The sequence below is a fragment of the Paramisgurnus dabryanus genome, chromosome 8, assembly GCF_030506205.2.
Source record: "Paramisgurnus dabryanus chromosome 8, PD_genome_1.1, whole genome shotgun sequence".
NCBI lineage: Eukaryota > Metazoa > Chordata > Actinopteri > Cypriniformes > Cobitidae > Paramisgurnus > Paramisgurnus dabryanus.
In genome coordinates this window covers 25081632-25104406 of record NC_133344.1, presented here as the reverse complement: position 1 = coordinate 25104406, position 22775 = coordinate 25081632, and the positions used below count along the sequence as shown (strand labels likewise).

The 22775-nt window shown below is 37.5% G+C and overlaps 1 protein-coding gene across 1 annotated transcript in view; it reads left to right on the top strand.

The window, feature by feature from the left end:
• Positions 1 to 22775, top strand: part of grik4 (glutamate receptor, ionotropic, kainate 4) — a 381199-nt gene that overhangs the window by 291260 nt on the left and 67164 nt on the right. The window contains exons 9-11 of the mRNA XM_065281202.2: positions 8545 to 8706; positions 13247 to 13399; positions 13781 to 13885. Coding sequence (XP_065137274.1) covers positions 8545 to 8706; positions 13247 to 13399; positions 13781 to 13885 — 420 coding nt within the window. The remainder of the gene's footprint in view (positions 1 to 8544; positions 8707 to 13246; positions 13400 to 13780; positions 13886 to 22775) is intronic.

The window sequence follows — 22775 nt, the reverse complement described above, 5'->3', positions numbered from 1 at the left end:
CTGTGTGAGTAGACAAAACTAATAATTGACCACTTCGCTGCGTGAAACCCAACTGCAAATTATTTTCCGTTGACAATTCGTCCAATTAAATTTGCATAATTTGACACGTTACACCTCTTTTGTAATGCCTAAATATCACGGTCGGTTTTCATGGCTGGAATCTCTGCCAACAGATTTGTTTTTGCGTAATAAAGGCAGGGAGCTGTACATAATGCTGAATGACAGCTCCACCATCAATTACAGTCTCATTTAACAAACAGACATATGCCGTACCCAGACTTTCTTGCTTTAAGAAACTATCCATCTTGATTAAATGGCATTAAGCCAATGGTTTGCATGAGATAGAGGTCTTACTGCGCAGTATACGGTTATGATTTGTGGTGCTCAAAATAACCTAGAGCGATAATAATCTGAAGAGGAAAAGGTCAACACATGGGAGGACAGAGTTGGATTTTTTCCATTTTCTCCAACTGTTTACCGTTCTTTGTGAAAAAGCAATACAAAATAATGAAAATAGTTATTTCCTTACAACAAATTACCCATTTAAAAACAATAGGACATTGGCACAGTTAAAGCAAACCTCTTAAATTGTAAAGTTATTATCAATAACTGGACATTTTTTTAGCATTTACTCACCCTCGTGTTTTCCAAACCCAATGGCTTTATTTTCTTTTATGGAGTACAAAATATGAAGTCACCGTTCACTTTTATGTATGGAAAAGTAAACTTTATCAGATTCCTCAGAGTTTTTCCTCTTGTGAGTATAGGAGTGAGTAAACAATTTTTTTTTTTTTTTTTTTGAGTGAGTGAGTGAATTGTCCCTTTGATAGAAATCTTAAGCTTTGAGGTTGCAACTGACTGCTGGTGTTCAATGCTTTCAAGCTCAGACCAACACACAGTATGGATCACTGGAATCGTCTATACTATAAAAAGTCTGATTTAAGATTCAGTAAAGACTAATTGTCTCAAAATTGTAACACACACACATGCATATTTCATTGCGCTGACATAGTGCTTATGCATTCTGTGCTTATCCCTTTGAGCATTTTTATACAATCAGAGGTCATTAATTTGTAATTTGTGAATAATTTAATGCACACAATGCAATTTCAGGAGATGAGGGCTGTGGCTTGAAGGAAGTGCAGATAGTGGCAGTTTTCTTTTCCAGAAACAGTCGTCAGTATTCAAGTAAATCTTTACGGTCATTAGACTTGTCAGATGCTCTAGATTACAATGCAATATTAGCCAGGCAATAGTGTAATACTGTCAAACTGTTGTTGTAGCAGCAATAATTCTGTAAGTCACGTATCAAAATGAGAACCGCTAACATGCATAAACCTTTAAGTTGAAATAAACTTGTACCATTATGACATTGCACGTTGTTAGATATAATGATTTATGTCTCATTACTACAGTATAATCCATTGGCGAGATGGTGTGTACTGTATGTGACGACTTTGGTGAGAATGTCAGAACATGAATCAAATTGTATGGTCTAATACTGCCGTACACATATTCATTACAGTACTTTATCAGCAATCAAGTGTGCGTGCATGCGTGCGTGCGTGCGTGCGTGCGTGAGAGAGAGAGAGAGAGAGAGAGAGAGAGAGAGAGAGAGAGAGAGAGAGAGGTGTGAAAGTGAGGGAGAGCTCCTGCATTTTGACAATATACTCAAGACTGTCAACAACTATAATCATTAGCAGTCAGCAGGGAAGCCTTTGTGTGATTCACGCCATGAATTTACATGCCAGTTAATATAAGCATAAAATGACTTGTAAAGGCCAGGAACACTGTGTGAATGTTTCAGCTGTTCATATAATCACTCGCTGGACTGGGGTTTTATTGCACCAGCTCAGCTTTGCAATCATTACCTCTTTAGTTCACATAGTAAGAGCAAGGTACTTAGCTGATGTTATCATTGAGCGAATCGATATCCCATTCATTATTATATAGCGCAAGCCTAGAATACAGTTCTTTCGTTGTGGAGCATAAAATGCTTTATTTTTGCTTTTTAATGCGTTTGAAATTGCCATTGCCAAATATTCGTTTTCTCTGATGATTAGAGTCTAGTTTCATTGGGTGGTTCGAAAATGGGCTCTCAGAAATGGAGCTGCAAGTGTATTTGCCAAATGTCTGCAGAATTTGTCTTATTTTAGGTGGAGAAATGATGGTTTGCGTTCTGGCCGACCAGCCAGGTGAGCCGATGAGCGATCACTAGCAGGTGCGATGGTGAACAAACAAACTAATGAGTCAATAAAACAGTGTCAGTAAGTAAAACGCTAAATAAATGAGTGATTTAGTGAGTAAATGGCATTATTTTCCATTGTCTGAGAAAGTCTGTTAGTCTGTTACCCCATTTTTCAACCGACACCATGACGAATGTTCACGGAGACAATTCTGAACATCATAACAGCGGCCTTCTCCACTTAATCACACCGCACGGCTCTAGGAATCAATTAACACCCACAAGTGAACCGCCAAATCTCGCTGTCTACATGCCAACACTCAGACAAGCGCATCAGTGAGCCACTTAATGGTCTGAATGAAACTCTGCCTGAAGTTCACTTCATGACTTAGTTTTACTTCTGCGTGTTCTTTTTGCATTGGCTGTTTGTTATCTTTCCGTCGTGTTTGTGTTAGTTTCTTTTTACGAGCAGCACCTGCGGGAATAACAAAATTGTTTGAATCCGAGTTTCATTCTGTTTACAAAGTCCGACACATAAGTGCATCGGATGTGTGCCAAAGGGGCGGAGTCACCTGTTTACGTGTTGATTTATGAGTTCTGGCTCTTTGGTTCCAACCATCTACTGTTTTACCACCTTGTGGATGTAGTATATCTCTGGGGAGCTCATTATTTCAAGCTGTGTTTAGCTGTGCCACGATAAACAATATGCATGCCTGTTTGTGTATGTGTGTGTGTGTATTTTTGTGAGTGGGAGAAAAAGTATCTGCCAGTGGTGGAGCAGAAATCTGGCCCAGGTTCTGGTGCTCTGATTGATCTTCAGGTGACAGGGTCTGTCAGGGGGCTCATTGCCATCCTGTCAGCATCTCACCTCTCTTCCTCCTGCTCTATCCATACTCTGAGCTCTCTCTCTCTCCACCTTGTCCTCTCTTTTCGTTCCCTTCTGTCATACTGTCAAAGATCAGGAGCAGCTGCTGTCCCCGGGGTCCGGCTGTCTCCTACACGCCCTTTTCTTTTACATTGACCAAACGGTTTGATATCAGTTTGTGTGTCTGTTTTTGTTGGACTAAGTGCCTGTTCGGTCCCACGTGTGCGCGTGGGCGCTGCCACGGGACGTTTGGTGACCTCGCGTGTCGCGTATGAGCGCCCCAAAGTGCGCCATGCTTAATGACTGTCTCATTTCCACTGTCTCTGTTTTAATGAAGTATTAACATGCGCTATGAGAGTAATTACTGGTCCGTCCCTGTCGGGCTTGTCAGACTGCACCGGGAAGCTCAGAGAGAGGAAGGGTCAGCCATTCAAAATGCTCTTATATGCTAATCAGTGGGTACATTTGCAGTAAAGGTGTATTAAAAAATATAGGTTCATTTGGAAATGTGTACACTTGCAGTATGCGCAACAGGAGATGTGCCTGTTGTATCATCCTGTAGGTTAGACCAATAATAGCAACACTCTAAATTGTGGTGGGTTATTTTTAACCTAACGCTGTTGGACAGAACACATGTTGGGTTATGAATAAACCTATGCTGGGTTGCATTGCATTAAAACAACCCAGCATAGGTTTATTTATTAACTCATGTTTTCTGTTTTCCACCACTAATATGGCAGCACTGTTGACCCACGATCCTGCAGCCAGTTTTGATGTGTTTTCTCCTTATCATAGCAGAATCAACTTAAAATACTCCATCATTAATAATCATACACTTACGTGTTATAGATCATTTGAAACTGTGAAGGGTCTTCTTTAATTTGTGTACATTCACAATAACCACAAATCTTTGTGTTTTGGTCAAATAAAGAAAATAAACAGGGTGCACATTCAGACATTTCTGTCTCCGCAAGCTGTCTCTCAAAATACGTTACAAAATTGAAACTCAGTGAATACTTGTCACACAAACATGATACACATATATCAAAAGAAAGCCTGAAATGTCTACTTTTAAACAAACTAATTATAATCAAAAACAAATATTGCCTGTTTATATAATCTGCATTGAAGTAAAGAGAGTACTGTTTTTCCTGGCTCAGCTTATTATCTCTAATGCTGTCACGCCCACAGGTGGTACCCGCTATTCACATGGTAATAAACAGACGAGCAGTTCAAACAGTGACAAACAAAGCGTAAAGTTTTATTAGATTTAAAGACTTTACTTTGTTTTTGGATCATAAACATTATACACACACGTCTATGTTAGGGGTAGGCAACGTCGGACCTGGAGTGCCGATGTCCTGTAGAGTTTAGCTTCAGCTCTAATCAAGCACACCTACACAACTAATCAAGGTCTAAAGATTAATCTGGAAACTACAGGTAGCCAAGGTTTTATTAGGGTTAGAGCTAAAATCTGCAGGACATCGGCACTCCAGGACCGACATTGCCTAACCCTGGTCTATGCTCGTTACCTCGACAGTGCGATTGTGCCGTTGTGATTTATCGTGCTGCATGTCGTTTTTCCTACCGTGTCTGATACTAAAATCAGCGTGACATATTTTGCAAAAAGCATGGGAATTGTTTGATGTGTCTATTGTGTGAGTAGGATGCGTTTCATACAAGATCTGGCAACTGGACAACCTTGAAATAATTGATGTGATTATTCATATAACGAGGTTAAGTGTTGGACTTTAAGGCGTCCATTTGCATGTTCATAATTTAGAGGAAAGGCAAAAGATACAAATATCTAAGTTCAAATATTTATTGATCAGATATGAAAAAGTTTAACAGCGCTGGGTCCTCTCAAGTAGCGAACAACCAGCTCAGGAAGTAACATGCATATTTATAAGATATGTGACGTCGATCTTTCTTCAGAAAATCTCCACCCACAAAGGCCGTTCCCCTCGTCCATCTGACTCCATCACCACACCCAATTTTAGCCTGTAGGCAAAGATGGACACACATAGACAAAGAAAAACAAACTGTTCTCCTCTCATCCCTGGGAGCCCTGCAGTTCCTCTCCAGTACTCCTCCACTTTGAATAGCATGTTATAATGCTTTCTTAAAAACAAATCATTAATAAAACATTCATTTATAAAAAACATAAGCTGTAAGATGAAAGTGATTATTATGTAAAACATATTTCAATATCATGACATCATTTCATTATTTGTAAAATTGGTTATATGAATAAGGCACACATTAACTTCTTTAGATAGATAAACACATATTAAATCTTTTACTGCAATACTACTTCTAAGCAAACACTTTAATCATTATTAAAAACCATCTGTTAGCAAAGAAAACACAAACACACAGACACACACACACAGGAGATTCTGTTCTTCAAGGTTGAGCTGCCCTGCCCCCATTAAGTTATTCTGTATGCAACCTTCATTTCATTGGTTAATACACATTTATCAAAGACAACATCTTATATTTACTACATCAATTATTCAATGATTAATACTGATTAAGTAAGAAATACATTGCATATTTCATCCTGTGAACATTAAGGCATTAGTTAATGACATAGTCGCCTGTTTGCTTTCCCCCTCAGGCCTCTCTCTTATCTTGATCGATACCAGTCGTAAATTCCTAAATTCCTCCTTGCAGCACACACACAAAAACTGGTAACTCTCCACTCTCAAACATAAACACCTCATTTCTACATAATAGCTCAGTGCACATATAAAACACACAATGTTTATAGAATAAAATGATTAATTAAAGAAATATAACATGGAACAAAATCAATTTCCACAGTCCTTATTTGGACATCTTTGTAACTTTAACACTTTTAGCAATCAGCATGAAATGTAGGCAGTAAATATGTAAAACATAATTATTCAACAACACAACAGTACTCCATTGTTCATGAATTGGTTAAATGCATTCATTAGTTAAACATACTAATTTTCACTTTCTCTAAATATAACATAGTTATAAAGCAAACAACTTGTTTATTGAAACCATCTGTTCTGCGTGTTTTCTCTTCAGGGCTTTGTTATCAGCGTTTGCTGGTCTCTCCCCCAACCGAAACCACAGCCTCTCAACTTTACACACAGACATTTACTCACATATCTCAGCACAGAAAGCACAACGGCACACATCAACTACAACATGACATACCGACCAACAAAACAACATAAAAATCCCACATAAGTTACAGTAGTTTCCTGGAAAAAAAAAAAAAAAACGGGAGAAGTGCAGGAGATTGGTGTGAAATTCAAAGACTCCCAGGAAAAATTGATGTGTTGACAGGAATGCTTCAAAGTGCAAGTTTTTGAAAATGACACCTTGTCATCTCTGTATACTATGTAACCACAGATCTGTGATCACGGTGACATCATGCGCGCGTGTTGATGCATGAGTATAACCAAAACAACAATGGCGGCCTACGTGTGCTGGTCAAGACACTGAGTATATTATTGCTTCTCCACCATCCAACAATGTTTACCAAATTTTATGTTTTATAGTCCAGGGTCACTTTTGGTAATAAACTAATCTCATTGTCCATCTAGACAAAATTGCTTGATGCTTTTGCCGTCTTGATTGTTTGTATTTATCGCTCTGTAGAAGAATCTGCATCTGTGCAGGCATGAAATGTTTCTTTACAAAGTAACACCGCCATCTACTGGCCTGACACACATAAGGCACATTTTCAATTCTCTTCGCAGATCCATTTAAATGCAGTTCTTTTTGCTAGCTAGCGTTGTCATGTGTACATGATTTTTTTTTTTATGCAAAGAAAACTTTTCGATTTTTACTACATTGTTAATGTACACAAAGCCTTTGAAATGACCTTCCTATGTCGATTTTTAAGATATCAAGGTTATTTTTCACAGACGACTTGGATGATTTTTTTGTAGAAGACTGTAAATCTGACTTTTAAACAGTAACAATTACTTTAGCTGGGTATCTTTAGACAGTGTAACAAATAGGGTCTGTCCTGAGCAGCAGACAACACTGAAAAAAAATGATTTGTTCAATTAACTACATTTTTTAAGGTAAGTGGTTGCAATCAATTTATTTAAGCTACATTTAAACAAAAGTTTTGTTTTTTGTTTTTGCTTAAATAAATTGATTGCAACTACCTACCTTAAAAAATTAATAAATCAAATGAATTTTTTTCAGTGAAGGGCAATGATAGCTTTTCCAAAATGTTTTATGTTGGTACATTTACTACATGAGTATAACTTCAGAAAGATGCAGATTTCCCCCCCATAATGTTGTAGTGGTCCAATGTTACCAGCATGAGCCAACCTGCTCATGTAAACCAGCCCAATCCTGCCCCTTGGGTTTGCAGTATGGGGATTCTAGCAGACTTTGGAGCACAATATGTGCTTTGTTCAAATCAAAAGTGCAAATGGTCGTCCTTGTGAATCGGCGAGGCTGTGTCACCTCTAACAAAGATGCAACAAGATGTCTGTAGCTTTTGTTTGCTGAGATAAGACTTGTGCTAAGTCTCTGTCCCCCTTGAGTCTCCACTGAAGCGTTGTGTTTCCTGCAGGCTCTGCAGTACTTTTTTGTCTCTGGACTCCCATGACACAGCGCTCCCTGCTTTTCTTCCTCTCCTCACGGCAGAAGCTTTAATCCTATGCAGTGTGCCCTAACCGTGACCTGTCGTCACCTGGTGTGTGTAATGAGAAGCCAAGATTGTGCTGTCTTTGATCTGAATGTGTTCCAGTCGTGTGGCATGCTACCTGCAATAAGGCAGGAGATTTGTTGTTGTGTGTCTCTGGATTCCCTGACACTTATTTATCAGAATGTGTGTTCCCTGAGACTCGAACCCATAACGCGGTGCTCTACCTATTGAGCTACATCTTTCATCTGATTCTAATCTTGTTCTGTTGTTTCATCTCATTTCATCTGTTTGCCCTGCATATTGTATCATTTCTGTTCTTCTTATTCTCTTCTCTTCCAGTTTCTTCAGATATGTGTCGGTTTCATCTCTTCTCTATGACGTATCTGTTTTCATGAGGTTTCATGCACTATAACTCTTCTCCCTCCTTACACCATCATGATTGTCCCTCGAGCCAGTGATGGTGACAAAGTCATAGGCTGTAATACTGACAGCAACAACTGTGGGGACATCTCTATTAACCTTCACCTGATATACTGCATGTGCAGACAGACAACACTGCGGACCTTTTCTCACCCGCTTTCACGCCTCAGAAGTGCGCCTCATGGGATCTGAAGCACAATAGCTGCTGGGATTAGCTCTCCTAAGCATTAGCTTTTGCTGAATTGAATTATTTAGCCTGGAAATTGGCAGAATTTCTTTACCGGTTGTAAATGAGCCTGACGTTATTGTTTTACTTCCTATGGGCATCATTAGGTTTCGATTCGACAGGGGAACTGAACCCGGCAGGTTGATAAGACGAGCTCATATCAATAATTTAACCTTAACGCTTTGTCATCTCCTTTGCAGGAATTCTCTCTTCTGCGGCTGGACGATTTAGCCGATCAGCGGGTGAATGTCTTGGGCTTTTCTGTCTTCAACAGGACGCACCCCTTCTTTCAGGACTTTGTCCTTAGCCTCAATAGATCCTGGCAGGAGAACTGTGATCACGCCCCTTTTGCAGGGACGCCAGTAAGACACTTCTAAATTTGAATACATGTCTATTGTGTTAAAGCAGTCAGGGTATCTTTGGTAACCTGGTTATTGGCATAGATGCTGTGCTTTCTTACAGTGATGCATGATTCCAATGCATGATAAAAAATAATAATGTAACAGTAAAATGAGTTATAAAATGACAGATAGATTTAACAGAGAGCTCCAAAAAAATTTTTTTTAGATTCCTGTAAGCCTATTATAACATAATGGTGACTGATTTGTGATGGAGTCTGAATAAAAGAGGCCCACGACAAGGTTATAATCCACATGAATCAAGATTCATTGTATAAATCAAAGAATACAGATTACATTTAACCACTCTGAAACTGTATCAGCACAAAATATGGAATGATGCATTGTTTATACAGTTATGAAAGTAATTGTGAAGTAACTTAGATAATCTTAGAATAGTCAAAAAAGTTTTATATGCCATTTTAATAAGAAGCATATTCGTAAGATTGAAATAACTTTATTTACTTACATTAAATATTCAGTACATACTGTGCATTATAGTAACTAAACAAGCTGTTATTTTAACCTTAACCTAAACTGTTCACTGTCTAAATTTGATCTATTGACTATAGGGCATCTTTTTTATATCTTTAACTAGATGAGGTAAAGTTTGTAAACAAAAGTTATGTTGGAATGAAAAAGCCTAGTGTAAAGGTTTACTAAGTATAAAAAAAACTTGTGCGTCTGAAGAAATTAATATTTTAGTAGTTTTTAAAAGTGTAAATTGTAGATAGCAGTGCCATCCGGTGACTTCTTTTTTCGAGGGTGTTCGATGCGAAGTTCGTCACAACATGTATGTGGCCCATCATGTGTGTGGTTCCTTTTTTCAAAATATGTGTGCTGCGCTTCGAGAGATCCTGTGTGCATCACGTGTCTTGTCAAAATAAGTGCCTGCTTCAGATGCGTCTAAAGGGTTTATGATAAAAGACACGCTCACGTTTGCCAGATACTCACATAATCTCATGTGTAATCAGAGTTTACTTTTAAGGGAGTGTCTTGCGTGTATTTTGTGAACGTGATCGTCTCTTATCATAAACGGTTTTGACGCGTGTGCAGCAGCCATTTATTTGGACAAAACACATGATGCACACAGGATCTTTCAACACGCAGAACACATATTTCGGAAAAGGGAACCACACACGACGCTCCAAACACTTATTTTGAATTAGCGCCCCTCGGATGAGCAGTCACGAGCCGCCACTGATAGATAGACAGACAGACAAACAGACAGACAGATGTATATTAACTACACAAACTGTTATATAAACCCCTGAACCTTTGCTCACTGCCCCAATACAATGAACATATTGATGTTTTCACCTTATTTTTGATGTAAATGTGGGCCCCGGGATCTTTGAACTCTTTTGTGTAAGACTTTCGTTAAGTCACTAAAGCTAATAGTAGTCATAATGCGAGGGACACGAGTGTGCCGTTTTGACTGGCTTTTTAATGTTTATTATGAAATAACCATATGCAGGAAGACTGGCATAAATTGTGCAGTTAGGGGCTGCCATAATAGCTGGTACAAACGCAGTAAATTTCTACAAAACATTTGTTTTAACCATAATACATGCACACCTATGATCTGTATACCCACATTCATCCAGTAAAACCACTCATAGAAAATGCCAGTAATCGATAAATACAATAATTGTTCAAAACAACTAATATTATGCTGATAAAAATATGCTGATTTAGCTGGTTTATTTATTCTGCTAATATATTATTACAAAAATGAGATTACAGTACAGAATTTTAAATTTTATAATAATTTAATAAGCTCATGTGTTCATCTAGTGCGTAAGAAGAAATTTATTTTTGTATATTTTGATAAAACAAAAACTATACTGAATACATGTAATAGTTTAATATGTTTATCATTGTTTGTTCAAATAACTTACAATGTGTTCAATGATAAAGATGCTGCTGTCTGACCGCGTGAAGCTTGATGTGTCACCATAAAAACTTAAGTCAATTGCGTTTAAAAAAAACTCACACAAGAGGGACAGTTGTTTAAACCATCGCCTGAAAATGTTAAAAACAGGAAGTCTTGGTATATCCCATTGTAAAGATACTGGTATGTCTCTGTGCTTTTATATTTCCACATTGAAGGCCGTCACCCCTCAAGCAACAACACGAACTGACTGAATATATCTACAGTTCTTAATTTTATCCTCACACTGGTTCATAAATGACAGATGTAGTAAATATTTACCATAACTGTTTAAATCATGTTTTATGCATGCTCCCACTACACTGTTCTCCAGTGTTGGGGGTAACGCATTACAAGTAACGCGCATTATGTAATAATATTACTTTTCTGAAGTAATGAGTAAAGTAACGCATTACTTTTTAAATGTACACAATACACATTAATATTTCAGTTACTTTAAAAAAAAGTAATGGGAGTTACTTTTCAGTTTAATTAATTTAATCTAAAAATAAAGTAATGTACTGGATTAAACTGAACATATTAACATAGAATTACGCACTCTGTGGGCCTGAGCGGGAAACAGTTTGAGTCAGAAACGGAGATGTCAGTCCAGAGCTTGACATTTTTGCGATCATAAAAACACCTGCAAGGCATGAAAGAGATCAAGCATCAGCCAAGTAAGAAAAGTAACGCAAAAGTAACTTAAAAGTAACGTAAGCATTACTTTCCATGAAAAGTAACTAAGTAATGCAATTAGTTACTTTTTGGGGGAGTAACTTAATATTGTAATGCATTACTTTTAAAAGTAACTTTCCCCAACACTGCTGTTCTCTGGCTATTGAAACAGACGTCTTGCACAAAGAAGGGAAATATGTCACTTACATCACTTACGTGTGTTTAGATCTATAGACGGTTTTAGCAGTAACAACATAAACAAGCGGCTGTCGCGGTCCGCACGTAACTTCCAGTAAACTCCGCTAAGAATAAATAACAATAAAGTTCTTTAAACGTAGTTTATTTATATAACAAGCAGAAAAACAACACATAGATTACCTAGGAAACCGAAACATTTGTTATTTTCGATGAGGCATTTGTTCAAGAGATCAGTTTAGCAACTAGTCAGACCATAAAAAAACGAAACCGGAAGTAAGGTTCGGATCCAGACGTGTATCACGTGCGTCCGATGAAACCGTCTATAGATATTCTTCTAATATTAATTCATAGATGCTTAGGTAATCCATCTGATTCATCGTGTCCTCACTCTTACCTTGAAACCGGGTCAGCGGCTGTATAATTCATCACACACACACTCTGAGGAATACACACACCCTTCATGTTCACATCAACCCTGTTTTTTCTATTTGCAAATGAAAACATCTGTATTATGTATTCCCCCTGATCTCACTCCAGTTTGTACTTTATCAAACAGCAATGGGATATAAAAAACATGTGTTAATATACATACAGTACGATGAGAGCTGTAATAATGAATTAAAAAGATATGCTTTTGCATTCCTATTAAAGCTGCATTGAGGATGTTTTAAAAATAAATGGCAGTGCTGTTAGAACGTGGCTCTGGTTGCATTTCCAATTTAATTAGGTCTAATCTTTAATTAAACAGAGGAAGTTTGTAGTCTTCCAGACAGATGAGAGCGAAAACAGGTCTAAACCCCACAGTGAGATTCAACTCTGTTACACGCCGGCCTAGAAATGAAAATGTTTTGCATTCAAGGCATGGCGAAGACGAACCAGCTTAGCCTAATGTCCTTGATGTGGAAGACAGTGACTGGACGGATATTTAAGCCCTGAACTTCATTAGCTAAGAATGAGAATGGCTGGTGTGTCCAGAGATTAACTAGTGGAACTGTGGTCTGCCTAGTCTGCAGCTAACACACACACACACACAGCATGATTTTGAATAAGTATAGCTAGGACATTTCTCCACATCTGACTAGAATAGATGTGCTTCATGTTTTCTACCACAGACAGCAAAATTTACACAGACAGCTATTTTAGTCACAAACACATGCAACTACGGCACAAACACACATTTCCACCCACTCTAAGCGGCTGTGTTGTTTCATAGTGCATCACAACACATCCTCATTTCAGAATCTGTTAGCAGAAGAGCCATAATGCATATTAGGGAAGAGGGAAAACTCCACAGCTTTAGATGCAGTAACATCATCCGATGTGTTTACAGTGCTGAATGATTGACTTCTAACGGGTTTTGGGAGGAGGGATACTGTATGTTCACACCTGAAAAACACCAATGTGTGTTAGTAAACATTTTATTTGGAACCACATCAGTAATGGGAGTTGGTCATTCCGGGTTCAAACACAAGAACATCAGTGAGGCAATGGATACGATGTGGGAAATCATAACATCTTCTGTACTACATTTTCCACACAAACCGACTAGATGAAAGCACAGGATTTTATTAAAAAAATCATCGGATTGCCTTCATCCTATATACAGTATCTGCAAAGGCAGTCCCCAGCTAGTTGAATTTTACCGATTTCTGTTTGCTTTGTCTGTTTGTTTACACTCTGTATGTGTGTGCGTTTCAGCTTTCATCCGCATTGCTGTTTGATGCCGTACACACGGTGGTGGCAGCTGTGCAGGAACTGAACCGTAGCCAGAACGTCGGAGCCACTCAGCTCTCCTGCAAGTCCTCCAAGATTTGGGAGCACGGAACGAGTCTCATGAACTACCTGAGGATGGTAAGGATAACAGCGGGGACCTGCCAATCATCTCGCCAGCAGGCACGCAGCCTCATCCATCATTCGTTTTCTCTCTGTACCGCTGCGGCCCGCGGGCCCTTGTCAGAACTGCTACCTTCAGCAGAATCCCCGAAATGGAGACACTGTGTCTTACCCGGCCATTAAAGATTAACAACCATCAGTTACTGCATCATTCAATGCATGCTATAAAATAATCTATAGCCCACTTCCTCTGCTGGTTTTTGCATTGTTGAAATTCGTCCAGTAAAGGGCTCTCCTGTCCTGACAGCCCTGTGATGCAAAAAACTGCAGGCTTGTGCGGCTGTGATCACACTATACCTTCGAGCATTAACACGGTTTTGTGTGGATCTCTCCGGATAGGTAGAGTTGGAAGGTCTAACGGGCCACATCGAGTTCAACAGCAAAGGACAGCGCTCGAACTATGCCCTCCGGATCATGCAGAACAGCAGAGATGGCCTAAGGCAGGTAAAGTAACTCTCGGCCTTACCGGCCCATCAGCTAGAGGTAAAACACACCATTAACTGTGTTTACAAGCTTGTGTCTGCTACCAGGAACCTGCTACAGAGGTGTGAAGTAAAAATGATAACACTGCAAAAATACACTGTGGCTCTTAAAGGAGTAATGCACTAAAATAATCTTCTGATCATCCTCATATCATAAAAATGGTGGTGGTGGTTGGCAGATCTGTGGTTGCCCACGATATTGGGCTGCATTTATATTGTTGCTGCAGATTGTTTTTCCACATGTTAAGTTGGAAGGATTTTGTTCATCAGCTCTTCATATTTTTTATGTTTATGATTATTTCGACACAAAATTATTGTAAAAAAAGATATAGAGATTGTTAAAGAAAAACACCACCGTTTTTCAATATTTTACTATGTTCTTACCTCAACATAGATGAACTAATACATTCTTATCTTTTTTCAAGACATGCACTTCATCTTTGTACTGCACGTTGTGAATGTGTTAGCATTTAGCCTAGCCCCATTCATTCCTTAGAATCCATGCAGGGATGAACTTAGAAGCCACTAAACACTTCCATTCCCTATTTAAAGACTGTTACATGAGTAGTTACACCAGTAAGTATGGTGGCACAAAATAAAACGTGGCAAGCAAACTATATTGTATGGCGGAAGAGCACTTAGTCTGGAGTGATGATGTTTCTGCGCGCCAAGGTGGAAGTGCTGCAAACTAAGTGCTCTTCCACCATACAATATAGTTCTCATTTTTATCCGCTTAAAAAATCCCACGTTTTATTTTGTGCCACCATACTTACTTGTGTAACTACTTGTGTAACAGTCGTTAAATAGAGAAAACATGGAAGTGTTTGGTGGCTTCTAAATTCATCCCTGTTTGAATCCTAAGGAATAAATGGGGCTAGGCTAAATGCTAACAAAGATAGACACGCTGTGCAAAGATTAAGTGCATGCATTTATTAAAAATAGGTATGTATACATTTATCTAAGTTGAGGTAAGAACATAGTAAAATATTGAAAAAAAGTGGTGTTTTCCTTTAAATATGTGTTTTAGGTATGGGAGTGGCATATTTTGAGTTTTGGTGTTTAGGCTAGGGTCATTGGGCTAGCTTTGATTGGCCATTGGGCTGGTTTATATATGTGGACCTGGCAACACAGATGGTAACTTTATTTTTAAGAATATCCTGTTTGTTTTTTGTGTATAATGAAAGTGAAGGATTTGGGCTGGGGCTTAAAAATGACAAAAAAGCACTTCAAAAAACAGATCGAAACTTAAGTTGGTATTCATTTATTAGCTCCATCATGGTTTTGTTAACTGAATCAACTGATTAATTGAAAAGATATGACTCAAGTGAATCATTTGTTTAGGTATTATTAGACATGGCTGCTTCTCTTATAAACTCATGAACATGCCAAAGAGAGCAGTAACAGATTATTTTGGGATGTTTCTCAATCAAGCATGAGATAGCTTCAGAGAAGTTCACTTTTGTAATGCTTTATTTGTGCATTTTTGGTCATTCTGGCTTTTCATTCTAAATAATCTGGCCAGAATAGTTTCCAAACATTCACTCTGTGTTCCACAGAAAAAAATGTCATGGGGACAAATTATCATTTTTGGCTTAAGTATTCTTTTGAATGAACGTATTGTTTTCCCCCAATCCTCAATCAGACAGCTCAATCAGAGATGTGTTCAGGAAATAAACTGCGGATGTACAGATTTCAAAGTGCTCGGCAGGGACAACCAGACCAATTGTGATGAAATTATTGTTAATTAGCACTGTCGTGGTCCTGTGATTTTATTGGTGGATCCGGGTGTAGATGGCATTGCTGGGGACTTTATCAGGTACGCCATCTGGTGTGGTTAGAAAATGGGCAGCAAAGCAAATTTGGCAGAATAACTGTTAAATTAAAAAGAAAGCTTTCAACAGCTGCAGTCCTGCAGAAAGGTCACCTTGTTGTCAAAGTAAAATCGCTATCTTTTTTACATTCAAATTCATCAATTGTGTGAGTCTCGTCGCTTTGCTCTGGGCTACGCACAAAGTGTTCTGACTTAAAACAGCCATTTAGGATAAACAGACGTGACAAGACAGACTTGTGCTAGTGTCGCCTGCTTCTCTGTATATGACAGGAGGAAGAGAAAAAACATAGGGCTACCGCTGTCAAACAGCAAGCTGGTTTCTGAGTGGCATTGCATTTTTATACCCTTTGTGACTGTCACCTTGTGTCATACACATACTTTTCTGTTGCTCTTTTAACCTTTCAAAGTACTGTCAACTTTTCTCACACACTGTTCCCATATAGAGAGCTCTGGCAGTTATTGACGCACGTATGGCTGGTAAACATAACTTTGTTTTTTTTACTGCAGACAGTAGAGATTAAACTGGCAGCTGGTGCTCGCACTCAACCTTATTAGTTTCACAAAGACATCAGTGTTTTCTCAGTAAAATGATTATTTTCCCATGTTTCCATTTTGAATATTTTTCTTTTCATCGCGGTTCTAGTTGCAAGGTAATAGCACAGTGCATGTGTGCCCCTGCAGTGGCGCCTGTTGCTGGATGGCTGTAAGCACTGTCATGACAGAGCACTAATGCAATTTGATGTTTTACATAATTTTAAATAGTTTGTGTACCCTCATGACATAAAAATAAATAAAAGAGGGAATAAGGAAAGATAGGTGTGCAGGCAAAAGATTGTCATTGATTCTGAGTGGAGACCAATCGGCAAATGATGTGAGAGTTTCTCAAAACAGTCTCATGTTACTTTGATGTCATTCTTTTTTTAGGGCACACGATGCGAAGCTCTTGAAAACATGTATTTAGCCCGTCATGTATGTGGCTCATCGTGTCAAAATATGTACCTGCTGCAGAAGCTTCAAAGGGGTTAATGATAAAAGAGACGCTCACGTTTGCCAGATACTCGCTTAATCTCATGTAATCAGAGTTTAGTGTTAGGTTAGTTTCTTGCGAGTATTTAGTGAACGTGAGCGTCTCTTTTATCATAAACCCTTTTGATGTGTGTACAGCAGGCACGTATTTTGACAAAACGCATGATCCACATGATGCAACGGATACATGAGTTCACGCCCCTTGGAAGAAAAGTCACCGGCTGGAAATGGTTATTCGCTGATCTGTCGAAAAGACTCGAAAAGACTCAAGTATGCTGGATGAGCGTGAGTTTAGTCTCCAAAATGAAATTAAAACCTTCACAAGAAGTCATCTGTCTGAGGTAGACACAAAATTGATTGACAACAGTCTGTCTTGATATGCTTTTAGTGTGGTGCTGAACATTTCTCTATTTATCTCTTCTCCTTATAAATAAATACTAATTCTAGCTTATACGGTGCTCACCCTGTAAGTTCATGATTGAAAATAAAAATGTGACCAAAAACAAAAGCAATTAAATATTTTATTATCATTAAAATCTGAAAATTTAAATGGCTGGTTGTAATTGATTATGAAAGAATTTTCATTTTCCTGTCTGTAAAAGTGATGGACAATGAAAAGTCTTACGCATCCTCTCATACGTGTGCTTTGTGGGGTTTGGCAGCATTACTGTGCGTAGCCTGAGATTAAATCCTGCAGGCTCTCCTTTGTCCCTGTGGTAGTGTACTTTGCATGCAGATTTTCTTATGCACAATAAACTAGGATAACTAAAAGGTATTGTAAAATCCAAAAATTACTCATACCCCCTTAATTTTTGTCAGTCTTGTCCTGTAATGAGCCAAGAAGCTTCCTTTTCATTTTTCACACTGGACATGGATGGTCAAGTCAAGTGCAATGCATTATGGGTCATCCAAGTATTCTATGCATAAAGACATTTTTGCACCCTACAGATTTTTTGCATTATATTCCAGGCATTCAGGATAGCATTCTACTATGCTCATCTTATTATATCTGAAATACGTAGTATGTAGGTGGTGCATGCTCAGTCCTTACCGAAGAGTGTTTTTGTGATTGTTGCAAGCAAAAATCCTTGATCTTGCGCCGCGTTTTCTTAAAGAATGCGATGGAATATGTAGGATATTTATGCAATTTTATGCAATGAAATTGCGGGAACTTGGAAAAACTGTTTGCAGCTTTTCAGTGATGTTCACTTCACATAATCACATCACTTCATAATGTTCCCATGGCAACAGAGGGGACATGGCTGCGCTTGTGTGAAGTAAAAACAACATTTTTCAACTTTCTGCTAAAATATATGTGATTTTTGATATGAAAATGCGGGGATTATGAAATCATGCAAGCCCCGCATATTTTACGCACGAATATCTGCAATTTATGCTGCGAAAGTGCGGCGTATTTATATAAATGCGGCGCCCGCGTACATATGCAGACTTAATCGCGTTTTTATGAAGGGAATGCATACTATGCTATTATTTTTGTCTGCACAGATGATCCACTACAATTGCCAAAATGTGTAGTGCGCATTGCAATGTAATACACTTGACCCCACATGCTAATTTTTTTATAAAAATGGAAATATAGTTTAGTATTTACTGCACAGTATTCCGTAAGTAGTAATCTTATATTTTCATTCCCACAGCCCACGTTCCCACACCACTGTGGACAAACAGTCTGATCTGATGCAGACATTTGTATCGCTGTCGATTATATTTCTGCTGCTGTAATAGGCATAAATTACATTTTATAATCCATGTGACATTAGATTTAAAATGTGTTTTGTGTGTATGATAGTATATGTGGCGAATAGATTGAAGTATTAGGAGCAGAATACTTCCACTACTCACTGCATCAGATAGATAGTAGAAGTAGATGGATGGCCTTGGCAACAGGATCCATACAAATACCAACAAAGACATGTTTTCACACAGTCACAGACATCAACAAATACTCATACTTTTCCCTTGACGCTTGGGGATATGAATCATCTTAGAGATGTTGGAGAAACAGAAATGATAGAGTTTTGTAGCTTACATAGAGTGCAGTACAGCATTGAGAGGCTTAATACAGTAAGTACTTGGCAAAGGAGATCTTGCCCTGTAGGTATTGGGCAGATTGGTCCACATACATACTTTTCCTTTCTGGAGGTTTATACTGTATGTACAGTAGGTGGGAGCCACCATGCATTGCTGGCATGTGTAAATTTAATTTTTCTGGCAAGCGTCTTGCATATGTTGGGTGTGCAGCATACACTCAACCTGCACTGCATATTTTACTCAATCTAGTAATGTATATCAAACCTGCATTGCTTAAGAAAGATGGATTTACTGCTTTACATGCACAAATCAGTAAAGTCCTGTTTAGATGGAACCAGTTTTCAGTGAAATGAATTTGTAAATGACCTCAAAAAACTTGCACTTTGTAAATTTAACTTGTTAACTGCCGCTGTCCTGTGAGTGGGACACCTACGTTTACTTCAATATTTTTCATGTTAATGTTAATCTAACACGACAAACATATATTGTTGAAAGGTCTAAGAATGTATTTTTTTATATTTCAAAACCTTTTTATTAGTAATAATAATGCAGTAACTATAAGTTATTAATTTGTGACAAGTGTATGCAGCAAACCTCACAGCAAACCAACACAAACCTCAGTTGTTTGATAATTTTATGTATTAAAAATAATACTGTATTGCATTTTTTATTTATTACAAATAAATGTAAACTGCTATAATTTTTTATATTTTTACCTCCAGACACTTAAAAAACGTTATAAAGTGTCTTTTTTAAAACAAGACCAAAATTAGACTTCTAGACCCAAAAAAATGCCAGAGTTATATATTTTACAGTATATTATTTGAGTAAGGAAGCCGAGAGAGGACATGCACTATTATTATTTTTGCTTGCTTGTTTTCTCGTGATCACGACTTAATTTCCCGTTATCTCGAGATAATGAAAGTTGTTTTCTCGTGATCACGACTTAATTTTTGTATTTTGAAGTGGACTAATGCATATGAGTTGGGGTCTTCGCCGTTACCACACGTGTAGCTAATGTGTAGCCGATAGACTTAATAAATAAAAAAGTTGGACGGTTCATGTTTGTGAATTTAGGGACCATCTCAAAAGTAATACTGTACACGTTTCTATCTTCAATAGTATAAATAAATATGTAATAAATATGTAAGTATGCATTATAGCTGACAACCACATAAACACGTTGGTTTTGTGACTGTTTGTTGACTTTCAGTCATTCCATTTAAATGCTGTTAAAAGTAGAAATGTTTATATTATTGAGAAACCTAAAGACGGTCCCTAAATTCATCACTGTAAAATTGTAAATATTGACAAATCTATTTCAGCTTGAGTGAATCTCTGATCCAAGTAAAATCTCATTTGTTCATCTATGCTAATTTAGCAAAATATGCTTTTGCTGTTTACAAACAGAACAACACGTTTTATCAAGTACACATAAGCTTTAATCACATCTCAAGAAAACAACTATTGTTTTCTCAGGATAACAAGAAATTAAGTTGTGATCACGAAAAAACAAGCAAGCAAGCAAAAATAATAATAGTGAGAGATGTTTAGATTATATTCATTAATTTTATATTAATTAATATAAATTGTATTAATATAAATGATATAATCTAATATATAAATAGTATAATCTATATTCATTAATTTGAAGGTGAACATACCCACACACACAGACTAAAAATGGGCACTGCCTGTTAAAGGGATAACCCAGTCCTGGTTAATCACATCTAGTTTTTCCACACAACTTTGTTAAAAGAAAATTACAGAGCATGTTTTTAGCAAACTGAGAAATCTAATTCCCTCTGCATGGGTTTTTTCCCCTTATTTTTTATTTTGTTGCATGTGTAACTTAAACAAATAACATATTTCTTGGTACAATAAAAATAGCCGGTTTACCTACTGCTGGTTTCTTATTAAATAAATGAGCAAAGAAAATTAAATCAATACACATACAGTTCAGAAATCCTAGTCCTATTCAGATCACATTATGAAATCACAGACATCCAGTTTTTATTATTTATATCTCAAGCATTGTAGTAAACAAAACCTGTATGCATAGTTCTTAGGTATGTGCTGTGCTCACTTTGCTGTTTAATTTATACACTGATAACACTGTCCATCTAAAAAAAATTTTTGAGAAAGCTGTATGCAAATGCATGGAAGGTGATATGCTTCAAAACTTTTCCAAAGTAATTAATGTGCAATTCGTGCAATAACCTCTCACATGTGTAAAGTGACAAATTTTTAAAGGTCATGGAAATTGTATGGTGAATGTCATCAGGGGCGGGTCTAGAGAATTTTTCATGGGGGGGCCGGACTGGGGCACAGACTTAGAGAGGGGTGGCACATTTAAATACATATAAACAGTGAATTAGTGTAACTTGCCCTACATTGAAGGTAATAATACTGTATACTGTATCCTGATACATTCAGTACATTTAAACCTCCTGATGTGTTTTTGTTTTAACCTCCCTCTGGTCTCTGCATGTAATACAAATACCTTGGTTTGCAGAAAAGTCAGTGGACTACTGCTGCATCTTCCTCTCTTCCCTCTCCTCATGCCTTTCTGCTTCGATCTCTCTTTTTTTCTTCAAAATGAAGAAATTCTGAATTTTTTGAGACCTTTTCATTGGTCCTATTGCCTGTATCTGACTGTCTGTCTGTCCCTAAAGAAATAATAATGCATTTTTCTCAGTTACTTTGTCAAGTCATAAACTAATTTATTTCCTAAAGTTGAATGTTGTCCGCATATCATCTTAATAAAGATATTACATTTGGTAGGGATGTTAACCGATGACCGTTTGACCGATGGTTGACCGTATCAACGTTAACCTGTCAAAGTTGTCGGTTGTCGGTTAAAAAAAGGGATCTGTAAAGGGCTATTATAGACTAAACCCTACTACAGTTAGTCATCTCTTTCTTTCCAAGATCTTTTTGTGTGAAGTGAACAAATCCCTCACACTCAGTTTTTCATAACTGGTCTGTTTGTACTTTATAAACCAATAAAAAAACATTTGGCGTGAGGTCACTGCTTTTGGTTTCGCATGTTCACAAGGTTTGCGAAAAGTAAATGCTACAGGCTATTTTTTGATAAATTCCTTTATTCGAATAGTAAATAAAATACAGTAATACAATAATTAAAATTAAAGTCTCTCCTGGTTGTGTTCCAAATTATTAACATTTATGTCTTTTAGGCTAACAGTAAAGTGCAGAGTAAGTTTTGTTTCTGTAAATCCTCAGCCATGATTTTTACCACTTTATTAAGTTTTGCTTTGTAGAAAGCATTTCTTTGAAGTGAATTTCGTTTTGTATAAATTGTATCTTAATTTTAATAAATGTTTAATCAACCAAATGCATGTATTTATTAAATAAAAAGCAAATATAGCAGAGTATATAATTACCGGTCCGTGCATGAAGGCGCCGGCACTGCGCGTTCACTTGCATTGCATTGTTAATTCAACATGATCTCACAAAAATCCGTGAAATAGTCACGCATTATTTTGCTCAGTTTTGCGTGACATTGTCACGTATTTCCACCATATTACGTGCCCCTGACACGACTTGCTTTTCCGTGACAGTTTCACGTATTGGTTACTCAACTGTTTTTCCTATTTTTAAACAATTTTCGCTTCGGTTTGGGGTTAGATTTGCTGTTTGCGTTAGGATGTCACTTAATGTATTGGTTTATAAAAAAAATTCGTATGCTTTTTAAACCATCGTCGCCTGACGTTGGGGTTAGAGTTGGGTTTGGGTAAGGATGTCATTTTATGTAACAGAAGGTTGTTCTAACCCCAAACCGAAGCGAAAATTGTAAGAAAATAGGAAAAACAGTTGAGTAACCAATACGTGAAACTGTCACGGAAAAGAAGTCGTGTCAGGGGCACGTAATATGGTGGAAATACGTGACAATGTCACGCAAAACTGAGCAAAATAATGCGTG